The 22,493-nt window shown below is 35.1% G+C and overlaps 1 protein-coding gene across 1 annotated transcript; it reads left to right on the top strand.

Annotated features, from left to right (window-relative positions):
• The first annotated feature begins 20,352 nt into the window (after positions 1-20,352).
• On the top strand, positions 20,353-21,741 carry LOC120068544 (probable membrane-associated kinase regulator 1). The gene has a single exon (XM_039020361.1). The coding sequence runs from the start codon at positions 20,445-20,447 to the stop codon at positions 21,483-21,485; it is 1,041 nt and encodes a 346-aa protein (XP_038876289.1). The 5' UTR covers positions 20,353-20,444; the 3' UTR covers positions 21,486-21,741.
• Positions 21,742-22,493: the final 752 nt, after the last annotated feature.

Here is a 22,493-nt window from a genome sequence, read left to right as displayed (position 1 = left end):
CTACGTCGAGGTTCCATCAACACTTGAGGTGGATTTGACCTACTAGATGATCTTACTTTAACAAATCTTATCGAGGTAATGGGTTCTTAAACAACTCTTGTTGAAGATTCAGTAGTTTCTTTGAAAATTTCATTCAACATGATTTTACAACGTGACCTATGCTCTCTTATGTGGTCTTCTTCCAGAAAAGTAGCGTTTGTCGATAAAAACACTTTGTTCTCTTTAGGATCAAAGAAGAGACCACCTCTCATTCCTTTAGGGTAGCCTACAAATAGGCATAATCTTGAACGTGGTTTAAATTTCTTAGGATTAGTTTCAAGCACGTGTGCTGGGCAACCCTAGGTTCTGAAATGATGTAAACTAGATTTACAACCATTTCATAATTCCAAAGGTCTTCTAGCAACACTCTTAGATGTAACACAGTTTAGAATGTACACTATAGTCTCTACTACATAACCCCAAAACGAGTCAGGTAAGGAAGCGTAACTTATCATAGACCAAACCATGTCCAACAGGGTTCAATTTCTCCTTTCTAATACACTATTCTGCTGAGGTGTACCAAGTGCTGAGAGTTGGGATACTGTTCCATGTTCTATTAAATAGTTCTGGAATGATAAATTCATAAATTCTCCACCTTAATCAGATTGAAATGTTTTAATAATTTTGTTTAATGCATTTTCAACTTCAGCCTTGAATAATTTTTTCAAAAGACTTAGACTTATGTTGCATTAAATAAACGTATTAGACTTATGTTGCATTAAATAAACGTACCCATATATGGAATAATCATTAGTGAAAGTGATGAAATATTCAAAACCTCCTCTAGCCTCGACATTCATCGGACCACAAAAGTCTGAATGTACGAGCTTGAAATGTTCTTTGGCCCTATGACTTTTTCCTGTATAGGGTTTTTTAGTCATTTTACCTTCAAGGCATGACCCACATACAATTAAAGAATTTTCTTCTAACTCGTTTAGTAGTTCGTTCTTTACCAATCTCTCAATCTTATTGAGATTTATGTGACCTAATCTTAGGTGCCAAAGATGGGCATTTTCTTTTGGAGCCATTTTAAGTCTTTTATGTTGAGTTACTGCAGTCTTAAACATTTTAGTGTTATGGAGTGCCTTAGTAACTAACGGTCTTAACACATAATTGTTGTTTTCCAGTTTTGCAGAATAAATATCAACACCATTTTTGGAAATAAACACTTTATTAATAATGAAGTTGATAGCATAATATTGTTGAAGCAAACACTTCACAGAAACAAGGTTCCTTTTTAAATCAGGAACTACATATGCATTTTCTAAAATAAGAAATTTGTTATGTAAAGTCAACCAGATTTCTCCCACTGCCACAACCAAGATGAAGTGCCAGTTCCAACTCGCATCGTCATCTTACCAGCATTTAGTTGCGGCAAGAAACTAATTCCCTGAAATGAAGAACAAACGTGGTTAGTGGCCCTCAGAGTCTATAATCCAGGAAGAATCATCATTCTCCACTAAGTAAGTTTCCAAAACAAGTAAATCGGATTTACCTCGCTTGGTCTTCTTCTTTTTTGCCAAGTATTATGGGAAGTTCCTTTTCCAATGACCATCCTAGTTGCAATGGAAACAAATTTCCTTTGCAGACTTGGGTGACCTTCTGCCTCCTTGTGCAGCAACTGGGGGGGATAGCTTTCCCTTTCCCACTTCCCTTCTTCTTCCACTTTTTAGTGTTAGAGGAAAAAGGTACAGACTTAGTTCTAGAGGTCGAATCTCTGTCAAACTTTTTGAAAGATGAAGCAACATTTGTCTGACCTTTCTGATTCTATTTTTTATGCAAGAACTGCAAGGTCTATAGCTCATTGAGCAAAGTGGTCAGGTTGTAGTCTATCCTGTTCATAACAACATTGCTACGGAAGTGAAGGAAACTTTCAAGTAAAGATTCCAATATGAAGCTAACCTGACTGACTTCATCGATGGAAGACTCATTCATCTCCGCCATGCCGAAGTGGACCATCATCTTGAGAAAATGTTCTTGAACAGATGCCTCTTCTGGCGTACAGGCATTGAAGATGTGTTTTAGAGTGTCATGCTTGATCTATGCAGATGGTTATTTGAACATTTCCCTCAGGGACTCCATGATTTCATGGGCTGTGAGCATGGGTTCATGCTTTTTGGTCAATACTTCGGTAAGACTTTCCAAGATATACGCTTGGGCCTTTTCATTTGCCTTTGTCCAACACTCATATGCTTCTCGAACATTTCGAGCAGCACTTTGAGTTGGAATGGAAGGACACTCCTCCATCAGGACAAATCAAAGATCATCGATGATTAAAATCATGTTGATCATGTTTTTCTAAGATATATAGGTTTCGCCCGTTAATTTGTCAGTGGTGAGTAAATTTAGTGTAGCGGTAGCCATAATAAAGATTGGTTAAAACGAACAAATTATTTATGAATTAGTTTACTTTGCATTAATCATGAAAACAACCAATCGATTTTAGAAAAATTCTAATATACACTATGTGACATCTAATTTTGCAATGATGTTTCAGTGAAGCAGAAAAAGTCACTATAGGGTGATCAGGTATCTCTTCACTGAAATGAGACATTCTCAACTAATAGACAGAACAACTCCTTGTTACTGTCACTATTAGTCACCATTGTTCGATCCTGAATTCGTTAAACTAGCTTAACAATTATTGTAAGTGTAACCCCTAATTTTAGGTCCAAAAGTTCCGCCCCAATGAGCCAATCGTATGGAAGAACCAATTGGGACATGAAACTAAAGTAACCCTATCCATTTCTTGAGATTGAATAAATCGTCATGCAAAACTGCCATCCTTTAGAGGGACACCCACGATGCCATGAGGCGATGCATGAAACTTTACTTCAACCTAATGAGAGAGACCGAGGGATGTGTTGTCACACGTCCCGCTCCCACTTACTATAAACACTATCTTCATTCACCTTGATATTGATCTATACAAATTCCACCTATAAGGGGATACCTATAGTGTCTCGAGGCCAAGTGTAGATCTCACGGTGTGAATTTATAGGGAGAAACGTGTAGAGGAAAAATTGAAGTATCATATACCAATTTTCCTCCCACTAAGTATTTTGCCTAGGGTTAATTAACTTAGAAAAACCCAGCTACTGATTTTAACTAAGTGAATGTTTAATTTGTTTTTCAAAAAAACAACACTCGTCTTTGATGATTAAACAATTTTGATTGAAATCTTATTAAACTCTTTAATAAACTTTAATAAGACTTGCATGCATGTAACAAATCTATTTAGTTCACCTTTCTAGGTAGGTTCCCAGGTATGGGTGTGGCATTTCTGTCATCTTAAGTACCTCAGCCTAGACAGAATCCACTTTAGACAAAAGGTCCCTTATAATACATTTGTTACATATTTAATCTTTTATTAAGAATCAATTAATCCTATTAAATCGATTAAAAGATTACACTATGATTTATAATCTTATTAGAAATATGATCTTAGATCTATCTCAATCATATTTTAAAACATTTTAAAAAATGATTATAATCTAAGGTTTGCATGCAACTCTTTATTACTGATTTTAATTCTAATTTTATTAGTTATAATGATTATAAATAAATGAAATAATTAAAAACAATTCATTGCATACTTGACATACTTTAGTTAATCATAACATTTGTAAATTACCCTAAGCTAGTGTCATGCTTCATGCAATCTCAATTTCATTACTAATATATATAACAATTAAATATGATAAAGTAATGAAAGACATTATTAACATACTATTAAAAACATATATTAACTCTTATAATATACATGATGCATGTATATGTTATTAATGCATGCATGTATATAATATAACAATTACACTATATGATGCATGATCATGCTATATAATTAAATCATGCATATTTTAATATTATAACACTTGTAATATAAAATGATGCATCAAAATAAATGCATAACCTATGGTGAGATTTTAAAATCTAAATGACATGCAATATGACATATAAATTAATAAAACATACATCACATGTATATTTTAAAACTAAAAGTTAAGAGATAGGACACTAATAAAACAATAAAATGGCTAATAATTACATTAATAAAAGCCACCCGGTTCGAAATAAGTGAACTGGGCCTTGAATCGCTTGACAATCGAACTACCCTCAAATCGCTCAAACCAGGTGAACCACGAGCGAATGGGAGAAATTTCTCTGCCACTAGCATTGTGATGTTGTGGAGAAATTTCTTCGTTCGCTGATCGAAGCGTCATGATGCTAGGGCACAGCGTCGTGACGCTGCGATACAATCTGCTACTGCACAGAATTGATCTTCCTCAAATCATCGTCCAAAATCAGTCCCGTTTTGCCAGAAAACCTTCGGAAACACCATGAATGACTTGATACAATAAGAATACAAACTCTATAGCATGTAAATGTCCCAAAACATGGGCCTTTACAATCAAATTGTAAAGATTAAAAGTCATAAATCTATGCCCTATCCCCAAAACATCCATCAACCAAGAAACACATTTAATAATAGACATTCATCAAATGAGTTCTACACAGAATGTAGTAAAATAAAAATACTCACCATCACTGTAAAATTTAATTAAAAAAATGGAATTTTGGGACCTAAATCAAAGCTCTAATACCAATTGAAAGAACCCCCATGAGAGGGATCTTGAGCGGAAGCGAGATCTTCCCAATTCTCATTCTTTTGAAAAAAACATATTTTATAAAGAAGAAAAACAATGTCATGCATTTAATAAAAAATATACAACATACCCCAAAAGAAAAAAGAAAAAAAAAATGGTTTCAAGAAACCCTTACCTCTTGAAGACTCTCTTCAACGTAAATGATTTCCAACCAAGGGCACAACTAGGTATGAAACCTTGGTATCCTTTAGATGATGGATGCAGAAGTGTTGGACTCTGACTGATTTTAAGAAGAGGGAAAAGAAGGAAGGATTTTTTTAGAGGAAAGGTTTTAGGTCTCTGTAATTCTGTGATTCTCTCACCTCCCATTCTCTATTTTGCAAGAGAAAGATGAAGACCCCTTCATCCACAAACCACATATATGGTGAAGAGAAAAAAGGGGAGCGGGCGGGAGGAGGGAGTTGTAACTGAAGGAACTCTTGTACAAGAGTACCTATGAGCGGAAGCGGATCTTTCTAATTCACTATGATAGAATTTAACAATATACATTCAAACATACAGATATGCATTGATAACGCTAAATTACTGGCATGCTTAAAGGATAAAAACAAGAGACTGAGAAAACATACCAGTTGAAGAATTTTCTTAACAAATCTCGGTTTCACTGTGAACGAACTCCTATCACTCTTCCAGCAAGTCATCGGCCAACAACACCTCGGTCGTCTACACGAACAGCTTCGCACGAACAACGGGCAACAGGGATGACACTACCACTCGGAGCCTTAGTATTCTCGGAGTGAGAATCCAATAGGTGGGCTTTGATGGAATTGGTAGAGGGGAAGAGGAAAGGCTATCGTGTACTACGATCAAGCAAGTGGGGGAAAGGAAAGACTATCGTGTAGTTGGGTGCTTGATCGTTTAGAGCACGATACGGTAAAAGCTAAGCGATCGTTTATACGATCGTTTAGTTCAACTCAAGCGCTAAGCGATCGTTTAGTAAAAGGTAAGTGATTGTTTAGAAAAGCGCGAGCGTGGGTGTGCGATCGTTTAGTAAGCGAGCTCTATCGTATAGGCTCTCGAACACTATGCGATCAAAATGCTAACACACCGTGAGCGATTATGCGTATCTCATGCAATATGAAAATAATTTTCATTTTATTCTTCAGTTACTAGAACTGAATTGAACTTCCCACTAACGCACGAATTCGGAGAAAATGCCGGCCAACTCTCTCATAACCGTCCAATTAATAAAACAATAAATAAAATTATATTATATTCATAACCTATAGTTTGATATCATAAACCAACTATAGTGTTTTCTCTTTTACATGATATAAATCATATTTATATCCAATTTCTCCAAAATAATGTATCTCATACATTTAATCAATCATATCATACATAATTAACCAGTTCAATTATATCATATATAATCGAACTTTCTCTTGTCAATTTGAACATCTCAAACTGACCTAAAAACCGATTCTCAACTTTTATCCAAGCTACTAAGGGAACCTTATGGACCTATGGCTCGAAGCTCCAATGGTACGTGAATAGCTGACTAAATTCTTTAGCCACAAGATCCACCATCCGTTAATTTGAACAATTCAAATTAATCCAAAACTTGATCCTCATAAATCCATTGAGCTATCAAGGAAACCTCATGGACCTGTAGCATGAAACTCCAACGGTTCATGAATAATTAATTAAACTCTTTAATCAAATTATTCACCATCCATTAACTGTTGGGCATTCCGCTAAAGACCGACAATTGCACTCTTCACACTACAGGTATATTTCTGTGTCTATTGGATATAACCAATCCACAGTACAATGACCCTTCATAAATTGCTTGTAAGTACAATTGAGCCAAAATTACAGTTTTACCCCTATAGTTACATCTAACTCCTTAAGTACCACTGATTCCTCTAATGAACAATAAATCATAGTCGCACTATGACTAACCCCTCTCGGGCCAAAAGAGGGTATGGTACCACTTTATTCAATCCCTAGAATTAGCCCTTAAGGGAGTAATTTATCTACTTTTTCCAACATTGGGGAATGAGTGAATTTCATCTTGTGTAGTTGTATTCCCAGCTCCCCAATCAGACGAATCCCTAAAATGATAGGCATGTTGAGTCGACTATCTGTCCACTCTCACCCATATAAATCAAAAGACCGCCTTCATAGGCAGGAGTTTACAACTCACTCAGGATTTAGGTCGTGTTACCTATGGTCATTCTGATGAAATGAGATTCTTTATTAAGAACAGTGTTATATAATGAAATTACACATTTCGTGGTCCGGTCTATATAAACTCCTTTGTATAGAATATCCTCGCTCACATATCTCCACATGAATGATCAGGACCAAATAATTTATAGCACTTTACAACAATTGTAACATCTACAAAGTGGGTCATACTCGTCGTGTCACCAGGATAAGGTATCCAGCCTTATCCATCTATTACAGACCATTTAGGTTACCACTTAAAACATAATCCATCCGTATGTCTCTATATACATGTTTAAGCTAAGAGATAATCTTGGAACTTAGTTTATTGATTTGTGATTAATGCAACAAAAAATAGAAAAAAATATCATATATTTTATTAAATAAACAATGAGTTTATACAAAACATTTACAAACTATAGAACCCTACGAGATTTAGAGCATTAACCCTAATAGATGAGCTAACCCTCACTCATGAAAATTTAAAGATAATCTCGAATAAACACGAGTTCATAGTTAGCTCAGGATTAAGGTCAAATTACCTAGGTCATCGCTTTGGAATAGTCAGTCTTAAACATTATGAAGTAAGAGTGATTTGTTTATTGGTTTGGTCTTACACAAACTCATTGCATAGGATGCCTCCACTTGCATGTCTCCACATGAACGATTCAGGATCACATCGTTTGTACTAATTACAAAGTGGGTTGTATCCAATAGTGTTACCAGAATAAGGTACCCAACCTTATTCGTATACTATAGACCATTTTGGCTATTTACTAGAACTTGATCCAATCTTACGTCTCTACATAAAGTCCAAGTATTCATGTAATAGCCATGGATCTTAATTTATTGGATTTAGTCTTTATAAGTGTAATTTACATATTCAATATCTTTATTGCAAATAGAATATGTTTAATATTACAAACTGCGAGTTTTAGGACATACAACCCAATAGCTTGAAATGATACCTAAGTTATCCATGAATGATTTCGATAAATGCGAGTATTGTAGTCAAGCTAAAATAACTAAAACTCGACATAAATCTATATTTAGGATTTCTGAGCCTCTAGATTTAATTCATTCTGATTTATGTGAATTTGGTGGAATTTTGACTAGGAACAGTAAAAGATATTTTATTACCTTTATTGATGATTGTTTTGGTTTTACTTTTGTATATTTGCTGAAAAACAAAAGTGATGCTTTTGATGCTTTCAAATTGTTTGTAACTGAAGTAGAAAATCAATTTAATAGAAAGGTTAATAGACTTCATAGTGATAGGGGAACTGAGTACGACTCAAACAGCTTTAGTGAGTTCTTTAACTCTCATGGAATAATACACGAAAAGACTGCACCTTACTCTCCTGAAAGGAACGGAAAAGCCGGTCGAAAGGAAAAATAGAACTTTAGTTGAGCTAGTAGTTGCTATTTTAGTTAGTTCAGAAGCCGCGTCTTATTGGTGGGGTGAAATCATCCTGTGTTATGTCCTCAATAGAATACCAAGGTCTAAAAACACAATTTCACCTTACGAAGTCCTTAAGAATAAGAAACCAAACCTATCATACTTTAGAACATGGGGTTATCTAGCCTTTGTAAAGATTCCATACCCTAAAAGAAGAAAGCTAGCCAGTAGAGCCTATGAATGCGTCTTTAATGGTTATGTCATAAATAGTAAAGCCTATAGGTTCTATGATCTAGTAAACCAAGTGATCATCGAGTCAAATGATGCTGACTTCTTTGAGGATAGATTTTCTTTTAAATCGAGGAATAGTAGGGGCTCGGGATCCAGTAGTTTAATCCTAGTTAGAAACCCTACCTCTACAGAGAAAGCCAACCTAGAACCTAGAAGAAGAAAAAAAACTAAAATTGTCAATGATTTTGGGGATGACTTCCAGACTTATAACGTAGAAGAAGATCCTAAAGACTTAAAAAGTGCCTTGTCCTCTGTAGATGCCAACTTATGGCAAGAAGCCATAAATGATGAGATGGATTCTCTTGAGTCAAATAGGACTTGGAACTTAGTAGACATACCTCCAGGTTGCAAGGCTAGGTTTAAATGGATCCTAAGGAAGAAACTTAGACCTGATGGAATAGTTGATAAGTTTAAAGCTAGATTAGTGGCAAAAGACTTTAGACAAAGAGAAAGCATAGATTTTTTTGACACCTTCTTCCCTGTCACTAGAATTACCTCAATCTGTATTTTGTTGTCTCTCATTGCCCTTTATAACCTCGTAGTACATCAGATGGATGTAAAGACCACCTTCCTGAATGGTGAACTTGAAGAAGAGATTTATATGGAACAACCTGAGGGTTTTGTAGTCCATGGTCAAGAAAATAAGGTTTGTAAACTAGATAAATCTCTCTATGATCTGAAACAAGCTCCTAAGTAATGACATGAATGTTGGGTTTTATGTCCTAAAACTCGTGGTTTGTAAACAATAGAACTTATTTTGAAAATTCAATAAGGTGTTATTAAATAGATGTTTTGCTTGATATAAATCCAATAAACCTAAAAGTCCCTTGACTATTGGATGAGTACTTGAACATTATGTGGAGACATAAAGGTGGATCAGGTTTGGTACCTTATTCTGGTAACACTATTGGATGCGGCCTGCTCTATAGTTGTTACAAGGAGTTGTAAAGTGCTACAAACAAAGTGACCCTAATTCGTTCATGATGGGACATGAGAAGTGAGGGTGTCCTTGTGCAAAAGGGTTTGTACAAGATCGAACCACGAAATCAGTCACTCTTACTATTTCAAAGTCATGATCTAGGTAACTTGACCTTAATCCTGAGCTAACTATGAACTCCTGTTTATTTGGAATTATCATTAGATTTGCATAGGTGAGGGTTGGCTCAACAACGTCAGTTCAATAAACCTCCCATTTCAAGGGTAAGACCGGATAGATAGCTAGGGACATAAGATGCAAGAAGAAATTCACTCTTACCTGCTTTTAGGGATAGTAGAGAATCTCTTAAGTGCTGATTCTGGGTCTTGAACAAGAGGTCCCACCCTCTCATTGGCCCGAGAGAGACTTAGTTTTGTTTATTGAATCACAAAACAATTGTTCATTAAAGGATCAGTGGGGACTTAAGGAACAATAGGTAATTTCGGGGGTAAAGCAGAGATTTGATCCAGCCGTTATTACGAACAACCTATGAAGGGTTGACTTACTAATCATGGTTATATCGAGTGGACATAATATATCTACATTGAGGGGAGTTCAACTATGAGCTTTAGTGGAGTGACCATTAGTTAACGAATGGGAGTTAGATCGGTCCTGATATGAGTTTAGCCGATTAATCTCGAATCGTTGGAGCCTATGATCTGTAGGTCCACGAGGTCTCCCTACTAGCTCGGAAATGGATAACTCTAGAGTAACGTGATAAGTTAATTTGAAACATTCAAATTAGAATCAAACGAAATTGGAGAATATATATTTAATTATGATTTAAATGTATGAAGATGAATTTTTATAAAAATTAATTTAATATTGGATATTAAATTAACAGAAATTATTTAAATTGTTTAAATAATTATTTATTAATTTTATTAAAAAAATTAATTTATGAAATTAATTTGTAAAATTAATAAATTTTGATTTTAGAAATAAAATATGATTTTAAAAATCAAAATTAGATTTTGGAAATATAAAAACACAAAAATGAAAAATTGGATTTTTCAACTTCATCTTCAAAGTAGCTCACAAACAACCCATTATCTTTAACTTTCAATTACTCCAAGCATGAGTTGCATCCTATGCAGCAAATCTCTGTGCATGATAGTCTGCAATATATTGAAGAGATTGGAGTGATTTTGGAGGATTGCAACAAAAAGAATTTTAGCTGAAAATTCATGAGAAGAAAGTGTTCTTCATTGGGTTGTTACTGTGAGCATTCTCCAAATTTCCTTTGATTCTAGCTTATTTGAGTCCCACAACTCAATCTAGAGCACCAAAAGAATAGTAGGGAAGATCTTGTTGTGGTCTACATAAAGATTTGGAGTACTTAGCAGTTGGAAGTCAATATTTTAAAGGTTCTTCAAAGATATGTCTTGAAACCCATTAAATTTTGTTTGAGCATGTTTTCGTTTCTGCCAAAATGAATCAACTAGAGTGCTTATCGATCCTCGTCGCTTCCACTGTGTGCTGGTTCCAGTCCGACAATTGGTATCAGAGCATCATATAAGCATTCAATTTGGTTTAATTTTCGTTTGGTGGGTGTTTTATATGTGAAATATGAAACTGCTATACTGATATGGTTTTCTGAGTTTGGCTTTTAATTTCTCTTTAATTTTTTAATTGGCTATTGTTTAATGAGCTTATATGTATTCCCAAGAGTTTGTAATTTATTTTGAGTCATTAAAGTTGAAATTAAGTTGTAATTCGAAGAAACAAACGAAGAGGCCGAGTTGCAGATTCGAGAAAATTAGTCTTTGTTCATATCGTCGTTGAGCTTCAGTAGCTAAACGATCGTTTAACTTCATGCACTAGATGATGTGAAAAAAAGTTAAACGATCATGTAGCTTTGGGCATTGATCGTTTAGGTATTGTGTGCTAGACGATCGTGTACCTGCGAGAGCTAAACGATGTGTTGTATTGCTATGTGATGACACTACACGATCGTGTAGCTTCGGGTGGGAGCTAAACGATGCGGTGAAGAGCTATACGATAGCGCTGCATGATCGCTTACCACGATCGTTTACCTCTATGTGGCAGCTAAGCGATACGTTGAAATGCTAAGCAATAGCATTAAGTGATTGTTTACCTATGCGCGACAGCTGGGCAATGCGTGTAGAGCTATGCGATTGCACTAGGCGATCACTTACCTTGTACGCTCGCTAAATGATCAAGACCATGAAGGAAATCAGATTCGAGATTTTCATGGGCAGCGGAACAAGATTATTCCAAATCACAATCATGAATGAACATAACATTTACAGTCGACTTTAAACAAACGGTTATACAATTCATACAGAAATTATAGCATGAAAAACTCAAATGCGCAAAGGGAAAAACTTTATGAACAATTGAAGATGCGTCTCCACGCTCTGTTGCGCACGACTGCTCAAACAACAGCAACCTCGAACGCTCGATCTACACGACTGCAACACAACACGAACTCTTCGCACTCGTCCTTAATGATCGCCTCGGTCACAAACTCTTCAGTAACAGCACGAACGACCTTCAGAAAATCTCGACGGTGTCGAGTTGAGTATGACACCACTAATAAGGCTACCTTGGTATTTCGGTGTAAGAATCCAGAGGGTGGGCTCTGTTCGGACTTGGTATGAGGCAGACGAAGGAGGACACATCGATCACGTACACGATTGGGAAAGTGGGAGATTGCGAAGACCTATCGTATAGGTCGATGCCCAACCGTTTAGATAAAGCTATGCAATCGTCTAGCAAAAGCTATGCAATCGTTTAGCTCATCGTTTAGCCCGGTCTGTCGCCTATAGACACTACACGATCGTTTACTTTGGGCAAGTGATCGTCTAGCAAAACTATGCGATCTTTTAGTAAATACTGTACGATCGTTTAGCTTGCTCAGTTGTCGTTAGTAAATCCGTATTTACTTGACGACTACGTGAGTTTCTTTTGCGCGAGAGAGAAAACTCAAAAAAAAAATTTCGAAAACATTTCAGGGTTTGTAAATCTTCTCTTCAAAATAGGAAAACCACTTTACTTTTAAACTCACGGTTACCATGAATCTAATAACCACCCACTCAATTGGTTATTTAAAGAAAAAGAATTAATTATCCAATAATTAATATTATTATAAATATAAATGATAACCAACTTATCATACTATAGTTCTTTTTCTATTCCATGGTACTTAATGTAAATCTCATTTACATCAATCCTCCACTAGATGTATCTCATACATCAAACCGATTATATCATATATAATCAAAATACCTCTTGTCAATTTGAACATTTCAAATCAACACGAAGAACTGATCCTTAACTGAATTCATTTAGCTACCAAGGGGACCTTATGAACCTGTAGTTTGAAGCTCTAACGGTATGTGAATAACTGACTAAACTCTTTGGTCACGGGACCCACCATCCATTAACTGCTAGGCATTTCACTAAAGACCAACAGCTGAACTCTCTTTACCATAAATATATTATGTGTCCATCTTAACCAATCAGCAGTGCGACAACCCTTTACAGATCGCTCTAAGTACAGTTGGTCCAATAACCATTATGCCTCTATAGTTACATTTGTCTCCTTAAGTACTATTAATCTCTCTAATGAACATAAGTCATAGTCTTACTGTGACTGAGTCTTTTCTTCCAAAGAGAAGCTGTGGCCACTATGTTCAAGCCCCAGAATCATCCCTTAAGGGAGCAATCTCTCTACTTATCCTTGCTTTGGAAAAAAAGTGAATTCCATCTTGTGGATTGAGTTCCCAGCTCTCAGATCAGACAAGTCCCCAAAAAGGTAGGCATATTGAGTTGGCAATCTGGCCACTCTCACTCATACTAATCAAAGGACCGTCCTCAAAGGCAGAAGTTTTCAAAACACTCAGGATTGAAGTCATGTCACCTATGGTCATTTAGGTGAGATGCAAGTCTCTAGTATCAACGATGTTATATACAGAGTCTAGTCATCTCGAAGTCTAGGTCTTATACAAACTCTTTGTATAGGACACCCCCGCTCGCACGTCTCCACATGAATAGTTAGGATCTACTATTTGTAGTAGTTTACAACACTTGCAAACCTCTACAAAGCGGGCCGTATCCGTAGTGTCATTAGGATCAGGTATCCCACCTTAATCATTATACTACGGACCTATTTAGGTTATCACTTAAGGCATGATCCACTTGTATATCACATATGCATGCTTAAGTTCTCATAAGATAGCCAAGGAGCTTTGTTTATTGGATATGAGTAAATGTCATAATTAAATAACACTTATTTTATTCATTAAACAATGTGTATCTTTACGAAACAACGAGACTCCGGGAGAATTAGGACATCAATCCCAACAGACCAGGCATTAGACGATGGAGCTAAGCGATCGTGTAGTAAATGTCTGGCACTAAATGATAGAGCTACGCAATAGTGTTAGACACTAAGCGATCGTGTAGTGTCCTCTGACACTAGACGATGACACTATACGATAGAAGGCAGGCACTACATGATCGTGTAGCTTGGTTAGGCGATATGTGTTGGTTGCTAAATGATCAAGGAAACACTAAATGATCAAACAAACACATGACGATGGTCGTCAATGCTAAACGGTGAGACTTAGCGAGATGTTGAGCGAGAGCGAGAGCTATCAGTTCGACCGGTTCTCTTGAGGTCTGGTCTGATTTAGCTTCAAATTATTTTTGGCTGGTCTGGTTCAGACTCTGTTGGCCCGGTTCAAGCAATTTGGAGCGGTTCGAGTGGTTTTGAAGCTGCTTTTGTAATAGTTAGGCTTTTGTTTGCTTGTATTTGCCAAAACTAAAATCATATCAGTCTGTCTTTAATTATTTATGCATTGGATGTATGTTATAATTAAATAAATCTTGTATGTGCATATAATATGCCATGTAGATTTAAAATTCCGCCGTAGGAAGCATGCAACATGCATTGAAAGTATGTTATAAACTGTTATAATATATAGTATGCATGTTAGGGTTTCTTGTATTTAATATAATGGTTATATTAAATATTGAATGCCTGTATGATGTTGTGGATGTTTAGCATGTCTAGAGTTTTATAAGTTGTTAAAAAATTGGGTTAGACATTTAAAATCCATAACAAAGAACAACTGCATGCTCACGTAGGTTAACCACTTGTTTTAATAGTTAAAATAGGTCGTTAAACTTGTAAAACTAGGGTTACAAACTCAACCGGTATATAATCTTGTTGAAGGCTGGGGGTATTTAGGTTGTCGGTCTATGGAACACCTCCTACCTAAGGATTATGGCCGAATAATTGAACGTTGGTAACCGATTTTATAAGTATTCGTGAGCGATGTGAGGTAATAAAAGGGTTTATCACCTAGACATTGTAGGTTTAAGTCCATTTATAAGTGTTATACTTGGATAAACTACATAGACTTAGGGTTGTTTTTATTAGCCGGAAAAGAACCTAAGTATAAATTTACCTAAAAAATAGAACACTTTAGTGGTAGTCAATAACTTCTATATGATAGAGTTATTAGAAAACTTTAGTGGAAGATTAATAACATATACGATATGTTATTCTTAGCTCTCACATCTCTAAGAGTTCACAGTTTGGATTTAAGCGGTACTTCGTGTCACCCTAAAAGTGACCTCCATTCGGAAAGTGGATGTATAAGTCAATACCAAGGTAAATAGAGGAAGTAGTTAATAGTAAGTGGGTAAAGGAAATGTGTCAACATATCCTACGGTCTCCTCCATTAGTCTGAACCGTGAGATTCCTATGTTGCGACTGCTGGTTAGCTTTAAGCGGCCCTTTGCTAGTCGTTTAACGACGGCTATCCCCTTGGAGGGTTGTAACATAGGATTCGGAACAACCCAGGCTTTAGTAAAATGAATAGGGTCTTATAGTTTCGTCTTGGGTATTGTCTTCTATTTTGGAGACATACTCATACCATTCTATAAGATCTGAAAATGGCGGGTCTATACTTACAGAATTATTGAGCGTTAATAAATTCTGACCAAAAGTGGTACCTAAATGACTATCAGAATACGAGTTATTCTGAAGATAGTATTTAGTCAAGAACGTCTTGATGTAGTATCATTCCAAAAGAATAATCTTTGGTACATTATTAAAATTGCTAAAACTTAATTGGATTTAAAATCAATTTACTTATAGAATTTGTTTATAATTTCAGAATGACAAGTTCAATGATACAAGTGTTGGCATCGAATAAATTTATCAGGGATAATTATGTGAATTGAAAATCAAATTTGAACACGATACTTGTGATAGACGATTTATGATTTGTCTTAACTGAGGATTGTCATCCCATTCCTAGCTCTAACACAAACCAAAATGTTCGGGATGTATATGACAGAGGGATCAGAGCAAATGATAAAGCCCGTGCTTATATCCTCACCAGCCTATCTGATGTTTTGGCAAAGAAGCATGAGGATATGAGTACTGCCAAAGAGATTAAGGAATCTTTGCGAGGGATGTTTCGACAACCGTCCTTCACCTTGAGGCATGATGCCATCAAGTACGTTTACAATAGTCGCATGAAAGAGGGGACCAATATTCGTGAACATGTCTTAGACATGATGGTCCACTTTAATTTGGTAGAAGTAAACGGTGTTGTAATGGACGAGAGAAGTCAAGTCGGTTTTATTCTAGAATCTCTTCCGAAGAGTTTTCTGCAATTCTGTACGAATGCATTGATGAATAAACTACAACTTGACCACTCTGCTGAATGAGCTATAGGCTTACCAGACAGGCTTACAAGCTTCCACGCATATATTACAGCGTCGGGAGTTCTTGTAACTCCCAACGCATAAAAAAAACCTTCGGGAGTTCGAGAACTCCGGACGTATGAAACAAACCGTCTAGAGTTCAAGAACTCCCGATGCCTTCTTTTCATGCGTCGGGAGTTCCTCTCCCCACGTATTTTTTCCGATCAAACTCCCGACGATTCATTATTCGTCGGGAGAAGCTCTCCCGACGCATTTTCCACCCTTTCCCGGCGATTTTTGACGTTAGGAGAAGTTCGATTTCTTGTAGTGTTTCATAAATTTTGTCAAAAACAACTTATAAAACATTAATGGTTTAAACCTATTTTGATCCCTAAATTGTTCTATTTTGGTCCCTAAACTTAAAAAAAAAAACATCTACTCTGGTCCTAAACTTTAAAAATAACTTAATTTGGTTCCTACTATTAAAATTTTGTTCAACCCTTAAACAAAATGATGAGATGACTTGTATTTTTAGATGACTAAGCTGCAAATAAGTTAGTCACGCTAAAAAAAATTTAGGGTTTCAATTTTGAATTAGTTGGTAAAACAACTTTCTATATAACTCAAAAGTCATTTTACATTCAAGATTTTGATCGTTCGGTATTTTGGTGCATTAATTGTTGATATTTTTACCTGATTTTCATTATGCTCAACACATGTTAGACGCAGTTAACAAAATGTTAATAATAGGGATCAAAATAAACAGTTTTTAAAAGCTTAGAGACTAAAACGGTCGTTCTTGAAAGTTTGGAGACTAAAATAGAATAAGATTTAAAGTTTAGAGACCAAATTTAAACCAAAATCAATCCATATTTTCTAAACTTCTTTTGTTTATCAATTTTTACAAGAAAAAAAAATGTAAAATCTTTTAAATATTATACTAAACACGGGTTAAATCATTAATTTTTCTGAATCTTCTTATAAGAAAATTGATTTAGCCTAAAAGGCAATTTAGTAAAATGAAACTTCTCCCGAAATAAAAGCTATGCCAATCTTGGCTTTTGAATGACGGGAAGAGCTGCCGGTGATAAGTAGGAATCTAAATGGGTTTTATTCGAATTAATTAAGGTAAAATTTAGGATTAAAAATGAAAATTACATAAATCTCAATTTTATAATTGGACCGACGAGATGTATTGCAGAGAAGTGGCAGGCAGAGTAATTGGATTGAGAAGTTTCCCATATTTCTTCGTTAACTATAGTTTTTATTCTTATTATTTATTTTATTTTTAGAATAACTTTAAGAATAGTTGGAATTTCTAAATTTTTTCCCCGAAAGATATTTCCATCTCAAGTACTTTACTATAAATAATATTCAATAAAACACACTGCAAAAAAAGGCAATATTCCACCTAAAATAGTGCATATTGAATTGCATTATGTGTCACGTGACAGGCATAACCCTTTTTCAATTTACCAAACACAAAAGCTTGAAATATTGCATTTACAAGTTACAAAAGGAAAGATAAAAGCAATAAAGGCATGAACACTATCTTGATCGTTATTTTCCTACTTTTGAAGGAAAGGTCGTTATCCTTTTAATTGATTGGTGGGAAATAAGAAATTCAAACTCCTAAATAATAATAAAATTCGTCTAAGTATCCATATTTACATAAAATCAATGCGAGAGATGACGACTACAAAATAATAATATTAATAAGCTAATAACATTTTTATATGAAGTTAATGACATGTTTAATAATATTACGAAATGTTAAAGATACACCGTCAAATATTGACTCTATTGTCAATACGAGCATAACTCATCTAGCATAAATAATATTTTATTGACTAAAATGTTAAAAATTCAAATTTCTCACTCTTATGTATTGTTAAACTAAAAAGAAAAAAATTAACTCGTATTAGTTAATGGATCTACATAGTAAATAGTAACATCATTATCATTATTTTAAGCAATTGTGAAAAGTAAGAATTTTCAGAGTATATATGATTTACGTATTGATGTCTTGAAGACATTGTATTATGATGGAAGTTTGTTCATGGTGTATATGTTCAAATCTTTAGCATCGATAACCACAGAGACATCTGTTAATTTGTTGAACCTTCTTTGATTCGTCAAACATATGCATTGATTGATTCTCCATATTTTTTTGAAACATTTTGCAACTCAATCTTGAGATTTACTGTATTATTATTGAAGAAGAATAAAATTGTTTTTCAAGAGTCTCCCATACATCTTGAGATGTTTGACATTTGATTATATATGAAAGTGTAGTTGACGAAAGTGTAGTGTTGATAAGAATAATCTAGGCTTGATCATTTTTGTACCTTTGTTCATAACCAGGATTCCTTAGGAGGTTAGCCTTCTCCGCATGGAATCTTGGCAGGAATAGGGTAAGATCCATCTACAAAGTGACAGAGTTTGTGAGATTTAAGAAGTGGAGATACTTGAAATCACCAAAGAACGTAATTTGCAGTGTTGAGACAAATTGAAATTAGGTAGCAAATGTTTGAAAGCAACATCAGTGAATTATTGAAAATTTGATATATTAACTTGCACGATGAAGAAGAAGCTTTCAGAGAGAGAAAAAAAGAGCGGGATAGCTTGAGTATAAATAGAAGATGATTGAATTTGACGTTTGTCACGATTCTTTGGTTTCATAAGAAAATTCAAAGTATTGAATAATCTCTCTCTCTTAATCTCTATTACTGAACATCTCAACATACTTATAAAATAGAATTACAGAGAATTAGGAAAGAAGATTAACAGTAATTAACATAACTTACTAATAAGAACTAACAAAACCACTAACTTCAGTCGTCAATTAGTAACTAATTACATATACACGATTAAAAAGAGTGTTTAGAAGTTTTTTTTTGAAGTACAATCGAGAGTAAGGGGATTCAAACTACGGATCTTGTGATTTCTAGTGCTCTCATATGCCAATTAAGCTATGCTCGATTAAAAAGAATGTCTAAAAGTTTAACTCAAAATAAAGAAGATCGTTACATGTTATGGACGTAGAAAAAGATTATAACCACAACAAACAATGAAAGTAATCCCTCTAGTGAAGGTAACTCAATACTTAATTTTCTTTTTTTAATAGAATAATTTAATAATAAGAAAAAGGAAAAGTGGCTACTAAATTAAAATCCACCCTCGATTTGATCCGTTTAATTAATGTACATGGTAGACCCAATGACTCTTCCAACAAGGGAAAGGTTGAATAATTTTAATCCAAAAATTTTAAAATAAAATCATAAAGTTACAGGCTTTTTTAGGCAGAGGAAAGTGACCAAAGTCCTTTGGTAGCTGTAAGAAAGAAAGAAAGAAAAAAAAAAAAAACTAAAAATACGATAAAGAGAATTAATTATTTTGATAGGGAAACAAGTGTGCATTAATTACTATAGCCAACCTCACGTAGGCATGTGATTTAGTATTGATCTCCCACCCCCACCCCCATTTCCCAATTTTTATTATAAAATATAAAACCATATACTACATGAATTTTTATTCTCTAAAATTTTAGGTTTAAAAAATCACTTTTTTAAGTTGTGAAATGTTACCATTAAATTGCAAAATAGATAAATCATATTTGAATTATAAACATCATCCCAATCAATTATTTAAATGATATAATTTCTTAAATCATTCATTGACTCAACAAACAAAGAAAGTAATCCCTCTAAGTATATATTTTTAACTAAAAGGCAGAAATTAATTTCTGCTCCAGATGTTTTTTTATAATCTTGTAAGTAATATTTAATTACAGTAACTTTGTAAGCTTAAAAGGTAATAAGAATTAATTTGCTACAGATATTTTAATTTTGGAGAATTTTCAAAAAACGAAAGAAAATTAGAATAAGAATTTACAAAGTTAGAAAGTTACAACCCCCATCATGATCTTTCCCCATCTTTCACGTTTTCGCCACGTGACTTTCTAATCCCACCCATTCGCCACTGACACCTGTCTTAAACAATTCCCAACCCCCCATGTGAAAGCGACTAGTCATTTCTACGGCGGCGCGTGCCTTTAACTCTCTACCCTCGCGCGTTGGATTACCCCTCCTTTATTCACACTATATCAACCCTCTTTCTTCTTCCTCTCTGTTCACTCTGTTTCCGTGAGTGTGCGTGTATTTCTCTCTCTTCTTCTTCTTCTCTCTCTAGTTCATCATGTAGCAGAAAGACGATGGGGAAACGAACGGCGAAAAGTTCGAGATCCCAAACGTTACCGTCATCACCGTCGCATTCTTTCTCCTCCTCTTCATCCTCCGATTTCGAATTCACCATCTCCGTTTCTCCTCGTCAAGCCTCCACCGCGCTCTGTCCCGCCGATGAACTTTTCTACAAAGGTCAGTTGCTTCCTCTCCATCTCTCTCCTCGTCTCTCCATGGTTAGAACGCTCATTCTCGCTTCCTCCAGTACATCGTCTTCTTCCGACACTAATAGCACCACCGCGTCGCGCGATTCCACCGGAAGTTCCACTGAGTCTCACTCCTCCTTCAGTAGCGACATCGTGCTTCTTGCCGATTGCGATTCCTCCAGGCCTAGCTCCGTCACGGAAGACGAAGAGTTTAGAGCACGATTCGGTATCAATACGACTAAGAATCACAACAACAATTCCAATCCTAATTTACAGAATCCGATCAGGAAGAGTAAATACTTCTCCCTATCGAGATTTTCTTCCGTGTTTAGAAAAGAATCGACGAAGAATAATCCTGAGGTTGAAGCTGTAACTGGATCTCACGTTAAAAGAATCAGCTCATCTGCGAAAGAAGTATTCCGGAAGTATTTGAATAAAGTAAAGCCGTTATACGGCAAGATTTCACAAAAACAGCAACAGGAATGGAAGACTAAGACAAATAGATCTGGTAAGGACGATAAATTATCAGATATGGAATTTTCAGTCAATAACTCCGGAAAAGAAAGCAGATCAGCTCTATCACACTCATTTTCCGGTAATTTGAGATATCCGAGAAGAAGAAATATTGCGTCGAGTTGTCCGTCGTCGATTAGATCATCGCCAAGCCATTCCGGCATTCTATCTTCTCGGACCGGATTATCGAGCATGTATCCAACTAATAGAATCGGAACGATGACAAACTGCAGCAGCAACACGTCGTCAATGGAGGAATTGCAGAGCGCGATTCAAGGTGCAATCGCTCACTGCAAAAACTCCATGGTGGAAAGCAAGAGGAGGACAACGACGACGATGAGTAACGAGATTTGATTAATGAAGTAATAATTAATTAATAACTTCTTTTTTTGTTGGTTTAACTAATTAAATGTTAATTAATTAGAGACTTGTTTGTGTCTGTACTGTAGTGTCACATCTGTGGTCGCTTTTAGGAGGAACTCCTCGTTTGAAATTCTTGTAATTTTCTATCTTTTCTTTTTATTTTTCTCGCATGGCATGTTCTTGTGTTTTTATTTGACATTAGAATCTAATCAAGTAATGGGACTGTAGCCTTGGAAACTGTAATCAACTTTTAAGTTTTTCTTTATTGATCTGAACGTTTTTAAGTTTCTAAACTATTTTGATTGTACTATTCTACTTGATTAACGGTTCAGAAGATCGTTAAGTTTTCACCACGTGGCGCGATTTGTTTGGTTGCGTGACAATCTAAATTATCACCGGTTGTCACGTTAACATAATCACGCGGTCAACGTGCTCCTCTTTGAATTTCCAGTAAAACAGAAACTATTTGAAACAGCCCTTTCAATTTGTTTTTTTAAAAATATTTTTAAGGTTAAATTACTAAGTAGTCATACAATTGCGAGATAGTTGGATGGAACATTTGACCTTGAGGGAGGGTTTTCATAAAAATTATCGTTCAACGAAACTCACTTTGAATAAAATTCGATCTTTTTGTATTGTAAAAACCCCGAAGCTAATATGAATTTGCCAAAAAATGAAAATATTATCCTTTTTATTGGAAAATATTTCTCTGCTCTAGTCAATATGAATATTAATATTTAAATAAGAAATGGAGATGACAATATTAATAATATTTTGACAAGTTAAAATTTCGTCAAAAGAAAAACCAATTAAAATAACGTTTGCATTTGATTGAGATGCACCAAAACTAAAGACTTATAAGAAGACAGAAAATGATTCAAACTTGATGTGTAAGATCAATTGAGGTAGATTAAAGTCAAATTAAACGAAATTGAACCAGATATAATATTACATAGATTCTAAGATTGATTAAGGTTGTAAAAAAGAGATGGATATTGG

This window comes from Benincasa hispida, chromosome 12 (genome assembly GCF_009727055.1).
Source record: "Benincasa hispida cultivar B227 chromosome 12, ASM972705v1, whole genome shotgun sequence".
NCBI lineage: Eukaryota > Viridiplantae > Streptophyta > Magnoliopsida > Cucurbitales > Cucurbitaceae > Benincasa > Benincasa hispida.
Note: the sequence above shows the minus strand (reverse complement) of the source record. Positions and strands in the feature narration are given on the sequence as shown.